Here is a 16,363-nt window from a genome sequence, read left to right on the forward strand (position 1 = left end):
GCATTTCTTATCATTTGCAGGGCAGAGTACTGCAGCTATTGGAGTTCCGCAATACATTTTCTAGACGTCCTTTTCTGCCTTCAAACCTTATTGCTTCGGATAAAAAAATTGTAAGTATTGTGTGTGTGTGTGTCATAAGGAATGTTTGCTTTGTGAATAACTACCACAACTGTTCCTTGCTCACTTAAATTTACATAATAATACTTTTTTTCTTCTTCTAAAAGAGGTTTTAAAATGTATTACAGTGATTTTCCTGTGTTAAATAAACCTACTTTTTATGTGGGAGCTATTCCTATCAGCCAATGAGCACTAGGGTCCCAGGATCCATCTGCACACAGTCAGACACTTTCTGTTCCTTAGATACATTTAACAGTTTTTTTTGTTTTTTTTTATTATTGAAAAATATTTTTTTACACATATAACACCTGCTCTTTTTATATGAAGGATAGTAAAAAAAAAAAAAATAGTTTGACAAAAATAACAAATTGAGTTGGAAATAAACGTAAAAAAAGAGAGTTAAGAAAACTAAAATCTCTACAAAAAAAGAGTAGAGAGATAATGCTTGGATATGTTAGAGCACTTTGTATTGTGCATAACTGTGATTAGCCCTTGCAAAAGGATTTAAACACAAAGTTAAAGGAGCTCCAGAGCAGCACCACATTATTGGGAGCTAGTCAAACACATCGTCTGAGCCAATGACGAGAAATTTGTGTAGGCACCAATTGCCATCTAGCTACATTCCTTGGGCTCATTACACAGACCTGCCCCTCCATCAGTGTACAGCATGGTGACTTGCAAGATCCCATATACAGGAGAAATGCTGTGCAAGTGGGTGATGAGGTTATACATGCTGTACATTAATGCAGGGGCAGGTCTGTGTAATGAGCCCACAGAATGTAAATCATACCCTAAGACTTGCTGTAGGTGATACGCTGCTGAGGCATACAGCACACATTGCCGGTCTGCGGTCTCCAAGAATTATGCAATGCGCTGCAGTAGGAGATGTGTGCAATGTAAAGATTTGTTGTACGCTAGCCTTTTCCTGCTCTCACTCAGCCCTCTTCTCACACTACTACCGCTCGGCACCATTGAATTATTAATGCAGGGGCAGGTCTGTCGCTTGTAATGAGCCCACAGAATGTAAATCGTATCCTAATACGTGCTGTAGGTGATATGCCACTGAGGCATACAGCACACATTGCCGGTCTCCAAGAATATGCAAAGTGCTGCAGTAGGAGATGTGTGCAATGATCTTCAGCATCTCAGTCTCAGAGTAACCTAGGAATTGTACAATGGCCTGCAGGACTTAGACAGGGGCAGGTCTGTGCAAAAGGGGCCATGGAAACGGTGAGACTAGGTAGTTAGCCGTATCTGTATGTAGATTGCTCCACTGTACTTCAGTAGCATGGGATCTGCATTCAACTAGTTGATAATGGTCAATCCCATGAAGTAGCAAAAAAACTTAATAATAGAGGTAAAATTGTTATCAGGGAATTTATGGGGAAAATGTCACAAGAGGAGATTGCTCTTAGAGTAAAGGGACAGCAAACACTGGGATTTTATTAAAGAATGTTTAATTAAGTGGAACTTGAAATAAACAAGCCCAAAACAAATGTCTTTGTTTCCACAAATAACAAATATTAATAAAGCTCAAGTTGCAAAACACAAATCATGTCTGCAGGATTTCAGCTTTCACTGTAAATTGTGGATTTGCATATGGCCTGTGATTGGAGGGTGGACGTGCTAGTCTCGAGCACAGCTCAGCCCTTTCCTTGGGGAGTGTAAGCACTGTCTATATTAATTCCAGAAGAGGAAAGGTAAAAATTACAAAATGTATTGTTTGTTAATATTCTATATATGTCTCAGTTCAGTAATTAGTGCATTTACTATTGGTATATGGATCTGTAATATCAGTGTATACTGGCCCTTTAAGCAGATTTTTGTTTGTACTATGGCACTTACTGAGAGGAAATCGCTAAATTAATTTACTCCTGAGTCCTTCCATGTCCCTAGCCAAAGCCGCCCTGGGGCCACAAATCAATTCTCCAGTCATTATTATCTAATAATTCAGTATTTCTCCAGTCCGTCACCCCAGCAGTACAGTAAAGCAGGTTCCCAGGCAGATTGACACTGTGGGAACGTACAGCATACATCAGCGAGGCTGTACATGGACCTGTCCTCATGCACAACGAGTAAGGGCAACAAACGCAGCAACACCGGCTCCTTAGAGACACTGCAGAAAAATTTTCACTAAAAAAATTCTCATTGCAGAAAATGGAAAAAAAGTTCTGCCTCTGGGTTTGTTCTTCTCCTAATATATAATCCACTATTGTTGGAGATGCAGCATATGCCAACAGCTTGTGGACCCTTGAAAGAGAAAGCATCATTGGGCTAAAAGAGGCTGCTCCCAGGTAGTGACCCACCAAAGAACAATCTACAGAGTCGTTTTTCGTTCCAGGATGAGCGCTTCTCTCTCTGTATATTTGTATTATAACCCTGGGGAAAGTCTCACTAAGGCTAATAGGGGAAGCCGGATGTGCTTAGTTGAAAGTGGCTGCACTGACAAGGCAAACAGAATGTCAAAACGATTGTCTGTGGTTCCATGTGCATAGGAAGGTTGCCTTGTGTTTTGTGGCTGGACTGTCCTTTTTGGGAGGGATCAGACTGATATTCTTCACAAAAGTTCTCTTCGTGAAATGGACAATTGAGCTTAAAGGGACAGTCTAGTCAAAATTAGACTTTCATGATTCAGATAGGGAATTCAATTTTGAACAACTTTCCAATTGACTTTTATCGTTAAAGGGACAGTCTACTCCAAATGAAACTTTCATTAGTCAGATAGGGCATGATATTTTAAACAACTTTCCAATTGACTTTTATCATTAAATTTGCTTTGTTCCCTTGGTGGTATTTTTCAAAAGCTAAACCTAGGTAGGCTCAAACTGATTTCTAAACCTTTGAAAACCGACTCTTAGCTCAGAGCATTTTGAAAATTTTTCACAGTTATACAGTACTAGTTCACGTGTATCATATAGATAACATTGTGCTCACTCCCGAGGAGTTATTTAGGAGTCTGCACTGATTCACTAAACTGCATGTCTGTCAAAAGCACTGAGATAAGGGGACAGTCTGCAGAGGCTTAGATACAAGGTAATCACTGAGGTAAAAAGTAAATTTAATAAAACTGTGTTGGTTATGTAAAACTGGGGAATGGGTAATAAAGGGATTATCTATCTTTTTAAACAATACAAATTCTGGTGTAGACTGTCCATTTAAGTCTGCTTTGTTCCCTTGCTGGTGTTTTTTTAAAAGCTAAACCTAGGTAGGCTCAAACTGATTTCTAAACGGTTGAAAATCGCCTCTTAGCTTAGAGCATTTTGAAAAGTTTTTCAGTTGGACAGTACTAGTTCATGTGTGTCATATAGGTAACATTGTGCTCACTCCTGTGGAGTTATTTAGAAATCTGCACTGATTCGCTAAACTGCATGTTTGTCAAAAACACTGAGATAAGGGGGCAGTCTGTAGAGGCTTAGATACAAGGTAATCACAGAGGTAAAACATATATTTATATAACTGTGTTGGTTATGCAAAACTGGGGAATGGGTAATAAAGGGATTCTCTATCTTTTTAAACAATAACAATTCTGGTGTAGACTGTCTCTTTAAAGTGGCTGCTCCCAGGTGGTGACTTACCAGAGATCAAGCTACAGAGCTGCAGTTCATTCCTGGTTTACAGCTTCTCACTGTTAACCACAGTAGCTTTTACATCACAAGGTTGCTGGTGTCAGACTCATTTTTTACTTTAAGATATGGCTGGGCTGACTAATCCATTGGTTTTCTCTGCTTTCATTTTAGAATCTTTTGACTGAGCTGTGTGACGTTGCATGGCCCAGCATTGACAACGCAGCAGACTGGGTGACCTATCTTGAGGATGGCAGCGTGAAGGTTTCCTCCCTGGATGGAAATGCCTATTTGTACATGCCTGCCATGAAGCAAGAATTCACTGTGAAGTTCCTGTGCCAGCTGAGCTGTAAAGTCACTTCACCAGTTTATGAGGCGCAATGCACAAACGATCATTGTCATGAACCTAAAGTCAGAAATGTGTCAAGTTCAGAAACTACAAATTCTAAAGTCAGAATCAGGTCAAAGTATTCTTCATACCCATTCCAACCAAGTGAAGAGACAATTGCATTTAATAAACATGCATTTCAGTATACGTGGCAACTTCAGAGCTTTTCTGTGTTTTCATGTCCTCCCGCATTTCATTACCCAATGGCCTTAGCCATTTATTTTCATCAAAAACGGACGGAACAAACGGAGGAAAGTGACTCTCCAACAAAGGCTGAGGTTGCAGCTGAAGCCTTTATTAAGGGTCATGAAAATGGAGCAGTTTCCAATTTACCTACAGCTTTACCATTAAGCTGTTGCGCAGCCCACTTGCACAGGTAGTATATATCTATAGTACTATTTTATATACAGCTGTGCATATTCTTCATGTACGACTGCTTGTGCAAGCCTGTGCTTTTTTTTTCCTTAGATGGAATTTCTTTGAATTGTCACAGGAGAAACAAGATGTTAAATCCGCTTTGTCCCTACTTCCTTTGAAAGTGGTGATAAGCGGTAATGTAACTTACAGGTAAGTGCTAAATATAGGCAGATTTTTAAAATATCAATGGCAAGTTAATGAATTTGTTCTTAAAGAGCTAATGCATTTCTCATCTTGCCATCTCTTGAGGGCTCAAGTTTCTATAGAATCTGTTAACAAATGTATATAGTATTCTGTTTTACATTGGCTTTGGCACCTTGTATGGTGTTGATAGTTTAGACTTACTACAGAATGTTGATACAAATGCTTTTGGCAGGCAGTTAAAACTCTCAACACTGCATGGTGAAAATAAGTTAATGTTAAGGTGATATTAAATCCTAGCATTTGTGAAATGCTAGGAATTACCAGTGAAACAAATAAAGGGGACTTTCAGTCATGACATTTAAAATACTTCATGCTGAAAGTTCCTTTATTTGTCTGAAGCGTTCGCCGGTGCTGAGCTCCTCAGGCAGCCCACGGCAGCACCATATTTGTCAGTGAGGTGACATTTCCACCTCCTTATCCAATAGCTGTGTGGGCCAGCTGGCATTATCCCGGATAGCTAGCATGCTATTGGCTTAGAACACCTCACTGCAAAATAGCGTTCTGCCGTGTGCTGCCTGAGGTGCTCAGCGCGGCGAACGCTGCAGAAAAATAAAGTAAATTTCGGCATGAAAGCTAGGATTTTCTATCACTTGAATATTTACCATTTAGAAGCACATTACAGCTAAATACTATAAAAAGGGACATTCTAAAGCATAACTGACATTCTAATTTGGGGGAGTATGAAGCCACCACCTATACTGAAAATATGAAACCTGCAGTATTCTGTGAAGAAAAGATATGCAAACGAGAGGCAACACCAGAAAGCTAACTCCTATTGGGATGAGAGAAAGAAAGGACCCAGGTTATTTAAAAGGTTGTTCCTGCGCAGAATACAGTGGACTCTTATCAGCTACTTGCCTCACTACATTGTCCTTTTTAAATGTATTTTTAGATTGTTCCTTTAGATTTTTATATATATATATATATATATATATATATATATATATATATATATATATATATATATATATATATATATATAAAAGAGATAGATAAATAATATAACATGCTGGGCAATTGTTGCTCAAGGCATAGCCCATTTGACTGGGCATGTCCTTGAGAATAGTGAGTGATATAGTTTCAGTGAGCAAAACCAACTAGTTAAATACAAAGGAACAATTTCCCATATATTTATTACTCTGCAGTATCAATAACAAGTAAATGGGAACACTTTAAGGGGAAACCAACTTTATAGTACAGTGTCCCTTTAACTCACCACAAGGGCTCTTGAGCGGGGAAACAACCAGTGAGCCGATCAGGAACAGCAGCCATATGACCTGACTATTGGCCATGTTCTCTGAGTAGAGCTTTAACCCATAGTTGGCTAGTGTCAGTAGTGCAAAAAATACATTATAAAATAAAGGATGTAAGTTTGCTTTAGCCTGTCCCTTTAAAGTTAGGACCAACATTGTCATTTGTTCTGAATTGATACTTTATTTCACTTTTTGAACAAATTTAACATTTAAATATTTATGAAAGCAAAAACCATAACAAAACAATTTGCAAGTTTGTCAAATGTGACGATAAAATAGCTCTTAGTCAGTTCTACAGAAAGCAAATTATTGGTAGCGATAATTTGTTGATTGAGCCAAAGAAGCAAATATACAGAATATAATAATTACACATCGAAATAAAAAGTCAGAACTGACATCAATTCAGTGTTTTTAAGTAATTTGTCTCATTGCTCTTAGAGAGAATGTTATAACTGATCTTTATTTAGAGGTTTACATAATATTATTTTAAATATACAATTGCCATAAAAAGTTCTGATTACTCTCACACATTGATACGATACTTTACTCTTATGTCAGTGCAAAAAGTACAAACCATCTTTCGTATATGCACTGTCCTGTATGGTAAAGGAAATCTGTCATCGTTTCCCTGTTAATCTGTTTTGCAGATTGCTTTTCGATCGCACCGATATTGTGGAAATACACCCTGCCGATGGCTCGGTTTTCATTTCAGAAGGGCTGTATATAGGAAAATATTTCAAGTACAGCTTTATTAAGGAATCACAGGTAGAAGCAAATCCCATGTGCCCTTCATCTTCTGCTTTTCCTCAGTCATACTATGGTTTGCAGCTGTAAGCCCAGTTCCATTATACCAAACCGTTTTATGGCCTCACCACATCAGCCTAACATGCAGTAGCTTCTCTGCTGCAATCGCCAGTCTTGCCTCGCCAGCATCTTCTCTTCCCATCCTTCTACTCATACTCTTTGCTTAGTCATTTCTTTCCTGCACATTGGGTTCCATCTATCTCACATTAGTCTTCTCTCTCCACCCATTTTTTTTTCTATATTACTCTCGTATCTTCTACCAACCATTATTTCTCTATAATCTTCCTGCAAACTTTCTGAACATTGTCTAATTGGTTACCAATGTTATTTTTCAGTATGTTTGTTTTTTTTTTTTTTTGTGTGCTTACAATTAACATAATTTCTTTTGGTTTTTAGTAAGTCTTTTAATGGATAATTTGGTGTGGAATTATGCTCCAGTGCCCTTTATTTTTACACATACAATCAATCAAACTTACTAGATTTACAGCTGCTGCTTGTGAGTCTGTCTCAGCATACACTAAAAGGTGTTGTTCTTGGTACACTTTATGCTTGTCCTAGTACTTTTGCACAGCTTGATGACTCCGCAAACCCAAGTACAATATGGAGCACCGCTGCATTCTCTTTACAATACGGAACACCGCTGCATTCTCTTTAGAGTTTGTGTTTTGTTTATGGTATATTTATTGGTAATGACATTCAGTTTATGCAGCTCAGATGTATTTTCTTTACAAAATGGTATTTGCTGTGACAGCTGATTAAATCATCATATTGATTGACAGTGTAAATATTATGATATATTTTTGTCTATAAAAGTACATTTGAGCCAGCACAGTGTTTTTTTTTTTTTCCCCTCTCTCATTTGTTTGACTAGTTTGGCATTTCTCCTAGAAAGAAGAACGGATTTATGCAACAAGTGACCTTCCCCCAGACAAACCTAGAGATTTGTATTCAGTGCGGGATATAATAACACAGGCAACAAGGTAATTAGCTTTCTATTTTAGAACTGAAAATGGCCATAATTATTTAAACAGCATTTCATAGCATGTGAATTTAAAGCCCAAATTAATTATCTACCAGAAACATTTTTTCCATTATTCTCATTAAAATGCTTATTTTATATGAAAGCAACCAACGCGGAGCTAGTACCAGAGTGATTTTTGTGGGCACACGTTGGAGGACAAAGCTTTTAAATGTTTTTTTAAAATATATTGTCCCTTTTTTTTATTTCCCAAAATTGTATTCGATTTTGTCAACGTCCTTGAGCCTTATTGATATCTGAATAAAAGAAAAAATCAAAAGGATAACTGCATATAATGAAAAAATCCTATTATAGCAGAAAGTATCTACTGTATCCACTCAAATACTAAAAAAACAGAGTTCACAATCCTTCATAGTATCACTTTCAATTTAGCCTTTAAAACAACTATTAGAGTAATAGTCTAGTCAAAATTAAACGATTCAGATAGCGCATGCAATTTTAAGCAACTTTTTCATTTACCCCTATTATCAATTTTTCTTTGTTCTCTTGGTATCTTTATTTGAAAATGCAAGAATGTAAGCTTAGGAGCCGGCCCATTTTTTGTTCAGCACCTGGGTAGCACTTGCTGATTGGTGGCTACATTTAGAACCCTCAGACTTTTACTTATAGAACTGGGAAAGATAATAGGTTTAATTATAAGAGCAAGATCACTCCTAACTAGGACCATTATTTTTGCACATAGGAACTATACTGGGGCTGGGAAATCCTGTTGAATATTTAAATAATCGCTTTATAAATCCATGTGCCAGGGAGCCACTAGTGCCTTATAATTAATCCCTGGCACCATGATTTAGAGCCCTCAAGACAAACATGGTTGTTCTTAGATTTTCAACAAATTTTGTTGAGCCCTGGTTTAAGTATAAGCTCCACTTATCAACTCTGATTAATGTAATCTGATGTTCAGTCAATTTCCTCCCATTGGCTTCCTTGAAGTTTAGACTTTGTTAGGCAAACCAGTTATTTCCCCTAGGATGCAGATAAGATTTCATCAGTCCTCCATCAAATCTCATGCTTTATGTTCCCCAGTATGTGATAAAGAGGAGGATCTTTTGGGACGTTTCAGAATTTCATCAATTTGGTAGTATCATAGGTCATATCCCTTTTCTTTTACTAGTTATATGTATGTAATACTTGATTAAAGGACCACTGAAGTCAAAATTAAACTTTCTTGATTCACAACTTTTCAGATCACATCTGAGCATGTGCAAGATTCACAGAATTACGTATTTACATGCATTTTGTGATTGGCTGATGTCACATGATGCAGTGGGAAGGGAAATTAAACTAACTTTGAAATTTGTCAGAAAAAAATCTACTCGTGAAATTCAAACAAAGTGCTTTTGCATTGTCTACTTATGCATTAATTGATGCTATTCTACTGTGTTTAGTGATGTTTTAAAGTGATGGTAAACTATAAATTTTGTATACTGTATTAGTTAAAAGTCCATCCTATGCAAATTTAATCAGCTAAATTGTATTTCTTAATAAAATCATTATACTTCAGTAATAATAAAACTATATTTTTTACAATTTTCTGTATAATCCCCTTCAATTTTTCATTCTATAGTGTAGTGGCGTAGAGTGGTCCCACCCGCTCTCTACGTAGACTATAAAGCTAACTCCCAATGTTTCCAAATGCATGGGCAGAGAATATTTTGAAAAGAATATTAGAGCATAAATAAAAAAAAAACATTAAAGTTTATTAAACTCCTCGTGATGCTGCAGATGTCGTCTAATTTTATATGCAAGCAGTGATCCAGAACTTGAGATCTGAATTTATGATTTCTTAGACATTTTTCAGAAAATATGAATGATAACACAAAAACTTTTTTCACTGGTGGTTAGTGTTTGGCTGAAGCCATTTATTATCAATCAACTGTGCTTACTCTTTTTAAATCATAATGACAACAGAAACTACCCAAATGACCCTGATCAAAAGTTTACATACCCTGGTGCTTTTGGCCTGTTAACATGCACACAAGTTGACACAAAGGGGTTTGAATGGCTATTAAAGGTAACCATCCTCACCTGTGATCTGTTTATTTGTAATTAGTATGTGTGTATTAAAGGGCAATTAGTTTCTGGACTCCTGACAGACCCTTGCATCTTTCATCCAGTGCTGCACTGACGTTTCTGGATTCTGAGTCATCGGGAAAGAAAAAGAATTGTCAAAGGATCTGTGGGGAAAAAGGTAGTTGAACTGTATAAAACAGGAAAGGGATATAAAAAGATATCCAAGGAATTGAGAATGCAAATCAGCAGTGTTCAAACTCTAATCAAGAAGTGGAAAATGAGGCATTCTGTTTGATAACATACTGCATTCATCTTGCCATCAATTCTGACCAAATTTCCTGTGGCTTTGTAGCTCACACATTCCCAAAACATCAGCGATCCACCTCAGTGTTTCACAGTAGGAATGGTGTACCTTTCATCATAGGCCTTGTTGACTCCTCTCCAAATGTAGCGTTTATGGTTGTGGTCAAAAAGCTAAATTTTGGTCTCGTCACTCCAAATGACTTTGTTCCAGAAGGTTTGAGGCTTGTCTCTGTGCTGTTTGGCGTATTGTAAGCGGGATACTTTGTGGCATTTGCATAGTATTGGCTTTCTTCTGGCAACTCGACCATGCAGCCCATTTTTCTTCAAGTGCCTCCTTATTATGCATCTTGAAACAGCCACACCACATGTCCTGTATTTCACCTGAAGTTATTTGTGGGTTTTCCTTTGCATCCCGAACAATTTTCCTGGCATTTGTGGCTGAAATTTTAGTTGGTCTACCTGACCGTGGTTTAGTTTTAACAGAACCCCTCATTTTCCACTTCTTTATTAGAGTTTGAACACTGCTGATTTACATTCTCAATTCCTTGGATATCTTTTTATATCCCTTTCCTGTTTTATACAGTTCAACTACCTTTTCCCGCAGATCCTTTGACAATTCTTTTACTTTCCCCATGACTCAGAATCCAGAATCGTCAGTGCAGCACTGGATGAAAGTTGCAAGGGTCTTTCAGGAGTCCAGAAAGTCATTGACCTTTTTATACAGACACACTAATTACAAGAAAACTGATCACAGGTGAGGATGGTTACCTGTAATAGCCATTCAAACCCCTTTGTGTCAACTTGTGTACATGTTAACAGGCCAAAATCACCAGGGTATGTATGTATGTATATGTATGTATGTATGTATGTATTTCTCCTACATAGGTGTGTCCGGTCCACGGCTTCATCCTTACTTGTGGGAATATTCCCTTCCCTAACAGGAAATGGCAAAGAGGCACACAGCAAAAGCTGTCCATATAGCCCCTCCTCTGGCCCCGCCCCCCAGTCATTCTCTTTGCCGCTCTGAACAAGTAGCATCTCCACGGGGACGGTAAAGAGTTTGTGGTGTTTATTCTGGTAAGAGGAGAGGGCAAAAAGCTACTGCTACCTCTCTTTCCTTTTGGCTGAAAAGCATCATCCGATTGGCTTATGAGACTGCCGGACGGCAGCCTCCTGAACGAATTACAGCTCACTCTACTAGGGCTGTGGCTTCCACATGGGCCTTCAGGAACGAGGCCTCTGTTGATCAGATTTGTAAGGCAGCGACTTGGTCTTCACTGCATACTTTTACAAAATTTTACAAATTCTATACTTTTGCTTCTTCGGAGGCTGTTTTTGGGAGAAAGGTTTTGCAAGCCGTGGTGCCTTCCGTTTAGGTCGCCTGACTTGTTCCCTCCCTTCATCCGTGTCCTAAAGCTTTGGTATTGGTTCCCTCAAGTAAGGATGAAGCCGTGGACCGGACACACCTATGTAGGAGAAAACAGAATTTATGTCTTACCTGATAAATTCCTTTCTCCTACGGTGTGTCCGGTCCACGGCCCGCCCTGGCTTTTTGTCAGGCTTAAATATTCTATCTCTATACACTACAGTCACCACGGCACCCTATAGTTTCTCCTTTTTCTCCTAACCGTCGGTCGAATGACTGGGGGGCGGGGCCAGAGGAGGGGCTATATGGACAGCTTTTGCTGTGTGCCTCTTTGCCATTTCCTGTTAGGGAAGGGAATATTCCCACAAGTAAGGATGAAGCCGTGGACCGGACACACCTATGTAGGAGAAATATATATATATATATATATATATATATATATATATATATATATATATATATATATATATATATATATATATATATATATATATATATATATAAAATTTCTTTCATGTAATTAGCAAGAGTCCATGAGCTAGTGACGTATGGGATATACCTCCCTTTTCAGATTGACGATATACTCTTATGTACCTTTACCTCTACTGATTCTCGTTTCAGTACTGGTTTGGCTATCTACTATATGTAGATGAGTGTCCTGGGGTAAGTAAGTCTTATTTTTTGTGACACTCTAAGCTATGGTTGGGCACTTTATTTATAAAGTTCTAAATATATGTCTTTAAACTTATATTTGCCATGATTCAGGATGATCAATATTCCTTATTTCAGACAGTCAGTTTCATTATTTGGGATAATGCATATGAATAATCCTTTTTTCTTACCTTAAAAATTGTTTCAAATTGACTTTTTTCCCTGTGGGCTGTTAGGCTCGCGGGGGCTGAAAATGCTTCAATTTATTGCGTCATTCTTGACGCAAAAAATTCTGATTGTCATATCCGGCGTCAAACTTCACGCCGGAAGTTGTTCGTGTTTGCGTCATTTTTTTGACGTTTTGCGCCAAAAATGTCGGCGTCACCGGATGTGGCGTCATTCTTGGCGCCAAAAATTTTTAGGCGCCAATAATGTGGGCGTCTTTTTTGGCGCTAAAAAATGTGGGCGTCATTCTTGTCTCCACCTTTTTTTCACATTATTTCAGTCTCATTTTCCATTGCTTCTGGTTGCTAGAGGCTTGTTCATTGGCATTTTTTCCCATTCCTGAAACTGTCATTTAAGGAATTTGATAATTTTGCTTTATATGTTGTTTTTTTCTTTTACATATTGCAAGATGTCTCACATTGACCCTGGATCTGAATCTACTTCTGGAAAAACGCTGCCTGATGCTGCTTCTACCAAAGTTAAGTGCATTTGCTGTAAACTTGTGGTGATTGTTCCTCCGGCTGTAGTTTGTGATGAATGTCATGATAAGCTTGCTAATGCAGATAGTATTTCCATTAGTAATATACCATTACCTATTGCTGTTCCTTCAACATCTAATACTCAGGATGTTCCTGTTAATATAAAAGAATTTGTTTCTAAATCTATTAGGAAGGCTATGTCTGTTATTCCTCCTTCCAGTAAACGTAAAAGGTCTTTTTAAAACTTCTTATTTTTCAGATGAATTTTTAAATGACCGTCATCATTCTGATTTGTCTGTTTCTGATGTGGATATTTCTGGTTCAGAGGATTCTGTCTCAGATATTGACACTGATAAATCTTCATATTTATTTAAAATGGAATTTATTCGCTCTTTACTTAAAGAAGTTTTAATCGCATTAGAGATGGAGGATTCTAGTCCTGTTGATACTAAATCTACTAAGCGTTTAAATTCGGTTTTTAAACCTCCTATTGTTATTCCAGAAGTTTTTCCTGTTCCTGATGCTATTTCTGAAGTAATTTCTAGGGAATGGAATAATCTGGGTAATTCTTTTACTCCTTCTCAAAGGTTTAAGAAATTGTATTCTGTGCCATCTGACAGATTAGACTTTTGGGACAAAATCCCTAAAGTTGATGGGGCTATCTCTACTCTTGCTAAATGTACTACTATTCCTACAACAGATAGTACTTCCTTTAAGGATCCTTTAGATAGGAAGATTGAATCCTTTCTAAGGAAAGCTTATTTATGTTCAGGTAATCTTCTTAGGCCTGCTATTTCTTTGGCTGATGTTGCTGCCGCTTCCACTTTTTGGTTGGAGGCTTTAGCACAACAAGTATCAGATCATAATGCTCATAGCATTGTTAAACTTCTTCAACATGCTAATAACTTTATTTGTGATGCCATCTTTGATATCATTAGAGTTGATGTCAGGTATATGTCTTTAGCTATTTTAGCTAGAAGAGCTTTATGGCTTAAAACTTGGAATGCAGATATGTCTTCTAAGTCAACTTTGCTTTCTCTTTCTTTCCAAGGTAATAAATTATTTGGTTCCCAGTTGGATTCAATTATTTCAACTGTTACCGGGGGGAAAGGAACTTTTTTGCCTCAGGATAAAAAATCTAAAGGTAAATATAGGGCTGCTAATCGTTTTCGTTCCTTTCGTCCGAATAAGGAACAGAAGCCTGACCCTTCCCCTAAAGGAACGGTTTCTGTTTGGAAGCCTTCTCCAATCTGGAATAAATCCAAGCCTTTTAGAAAGTCAAAACCAGCTCCCAAGTACACATGAAGGTGCGGCCCTCATTCCAGCTCAGCTGGTAGGGGGCAGGTTACGATTTTTCAAAGACATTTGGATCAATTTGATTCATAGTCTTTGGATTCAGAGCATTGTTTCTCAAGGGTACAGAATAGGTTTCAAGGTAAGACCGCCTGCGAAGAGATTTTTTCTCTCTCGCATTCCAAAAAATCCAGTGAAGGCTCAGGCATTTCTGAAATGTGTTTCAGATCTCGAGTTGGCTGGAGTAATTGTGCCAGTTCCAGTTCTGGAACAGGGTCTGGGGTTTTACTCAAATCTATTCATTGTCTGAAAGAAGGAGAATTCCTTCAGACCAGTTCTGGATTTAAAGATATTGAATCGTTATGTAAGGATACCAACATTCAAAATGTTAACTATAAGGACTATTCTGCCTTTTGTTCAGCAAGGGCATTATATGTCCACAATAGATTTACAGGATGCATATCTTCATATTCTGATTCATCCAGATCACTTTCAGTTTCTGAGATTCTCTTTTCTAGACAAGCATTACCAGTTTGTGGCTCTTCCGTTTGGCCTAGCAACAGCTCCAAAGATCTTTTCAAAGGTTCTCGGTGCACTTCTCTCTGTAATCAGAGAACAGGGTATTGCGGTATTTCCTTATTTGGACGATATCTTGGTACTTGCTCAGTCTTCACATTCTGCAGAATCTCATACGAATCAACTTGTGTCGTTTCTTCAAAGACATGGTTGGAGGATCAATTTACCAAAGAGTTCATTGATTCCTCAGACAAAGGTAACCTTTTTGGGTTTTCAAATAGATTCAGTGTCCATGACCTTGTCTCTAACAGAAAAGAGACGTCTGAAATTGGTTTCAGCCTGTCAAAACCTTCAGTCTCAATCATTCCCTTCGGTAGCTTTATGCATGGTAATTCTAGGTCTCATGACTGCTGCATCGGGCGCGATCCCCTTTGCTCGTTTTCACATGCGACCTCTTCAGCTTTGTATGCTGAACCAATGGTGCAGGGATTTTACAAAGATATCACAATTAATATCCTTAAATTCCAATGTACGATACTCTCTGACGTGGTGGACAGATCACCATCGTTTAGTTCAAGGGGCTTCTTTTGTTCGTCCAACCTGGACTGTGATCTCAACAGATGCGAGTCTATCAGGTTGGGGAGCTGTATGGGGGTCCCTGACAGCGCAGGGGGGTTGGGACTCTCAGGAGGCGAGATTACCAATCAACATTTTGGAAATCCGTGCGATTTTCAGAGCTCTTCAGTTTTGGCCTCTTCTGAAGAGAGAATCGTTTATTTGTTTTCAGACAGACAATGTCACAACCGTGGCATATGTCAATCATCAGGGAGGGACTCACAGTCCTCAGGCTATGAAAGAAGTATCTCGGATACTTGTATGGGCGGAATCCAGCTCCTGTCTAATCTCTGCGGTTCACATACCAGGTGTAGACAATTGGGAAGCTGATTATCTCAGTCGCCAGACGTTACATCCGGGCGAATGGTCCCTTCACCCAAAGGTATTTCTTCAGATTGTTCAAATCTGGGGACTTCCAGAAATAGATCTGATGGCCTCTCATCTAAACAAGAAACTTCCCAGGTATCTGTCCAGATCCAGGGATCCTCAGGCGGAGGCAGTGGACGCGTTGTCGCTTCCTTGGAATTATCATCCTGTCTATATCTTTCCGCCTCTAATTCTTCTTCCAAGAGTGATTTCCAAAATTCTAATGGAACGTTCGTTTGTACTGCTGGTGGCTCCAGCATGGCCTCACAGGTTTTGGTATGCGGATCTCATTCGGATGGCCAGTTGCCAACCTTGGACTCTTCCGTTAAGACCAGACCTTCTATCTGAAGGCCCTTTTTTCCATCAGGATCTCAAATCATTAAATTTGAAGGTATGGAAATTGAACGCTTGATTCTTAGTCATAGAGGTTTCTCTGACTCAGTAATTAATACTATGTTACAGGCTCGTAAATCTGTGTCTAGGAGGATTTATTATCGAGTCTGGAAGACTTACATTTCTTGGTGTTCTTCTCATAAATTCTCTTGGCATTCTTTTAGAATTCCTAGAATTTTACAGTTTCTTCAGGATGGTTTGGATGAAGGTTTGTCTGCAAGTTCCTTGAAAGGACAAATCTCTGCTCTTTCTGTTCTTTTTCACAGGAAGATTGCTAATCTTCCTGATATTCATTTTTTGTACAGGCTTTGGTTCGTATCAAACCTGTCATTAAATCAATCTCTCCTCCTTGGAGTCT

General features: G+C 38.4%; 1 protein-coding gene across 1 annotated transcript in view; it reads left to right on the plus strand.

Moving 5' to 3' along the window:
• Positions 1-1,338: 1,338 nt before the first annotated feature.
• Positions 1,339-16,363, plus strand: part of LOC128643745 (uncharacterized protein C5orf34 homolog) — a 46,717-nt gene continuing 31,692 nt past the window's right edge. Inside the window, exons 1-5 of the mRNA XM_053696568.1 lie at positions 1,339-1,347; positions 3,855-4,444; positions 4,537-4,635; positions 6,590-6,707; positions 7,635-7,726. Of these exons, the coding sequence (XP_053552543.1) occupies positions 1,339-1,347; positions 3,855-4,444; positions 4,537-4,635; positions 6,590-6,707; positions 7,635-7,726 (908 nt within the window). The remainder of the gene's footprint in view (positions 1,348-3,854; positions 4,445-4,536; positions 4,636-6,589; positions 6,708-7,634; positions 7,727-16,363) is intronic.

Source organism: Bombina bombina, unplaced genomic scaffold, assembly GCF_027579735.1.
Source record: "Bombina bombina isolate aBomBom1 unplaced genomic scaffold, aBomBom1.pri scaffold_1534, whole genome shotgun sequence".
NCBI lineage: Eukaryota > Metazoa > Chordata > Amphibia > Anura > Bombinatoridae > Bombina > Bombina bombina.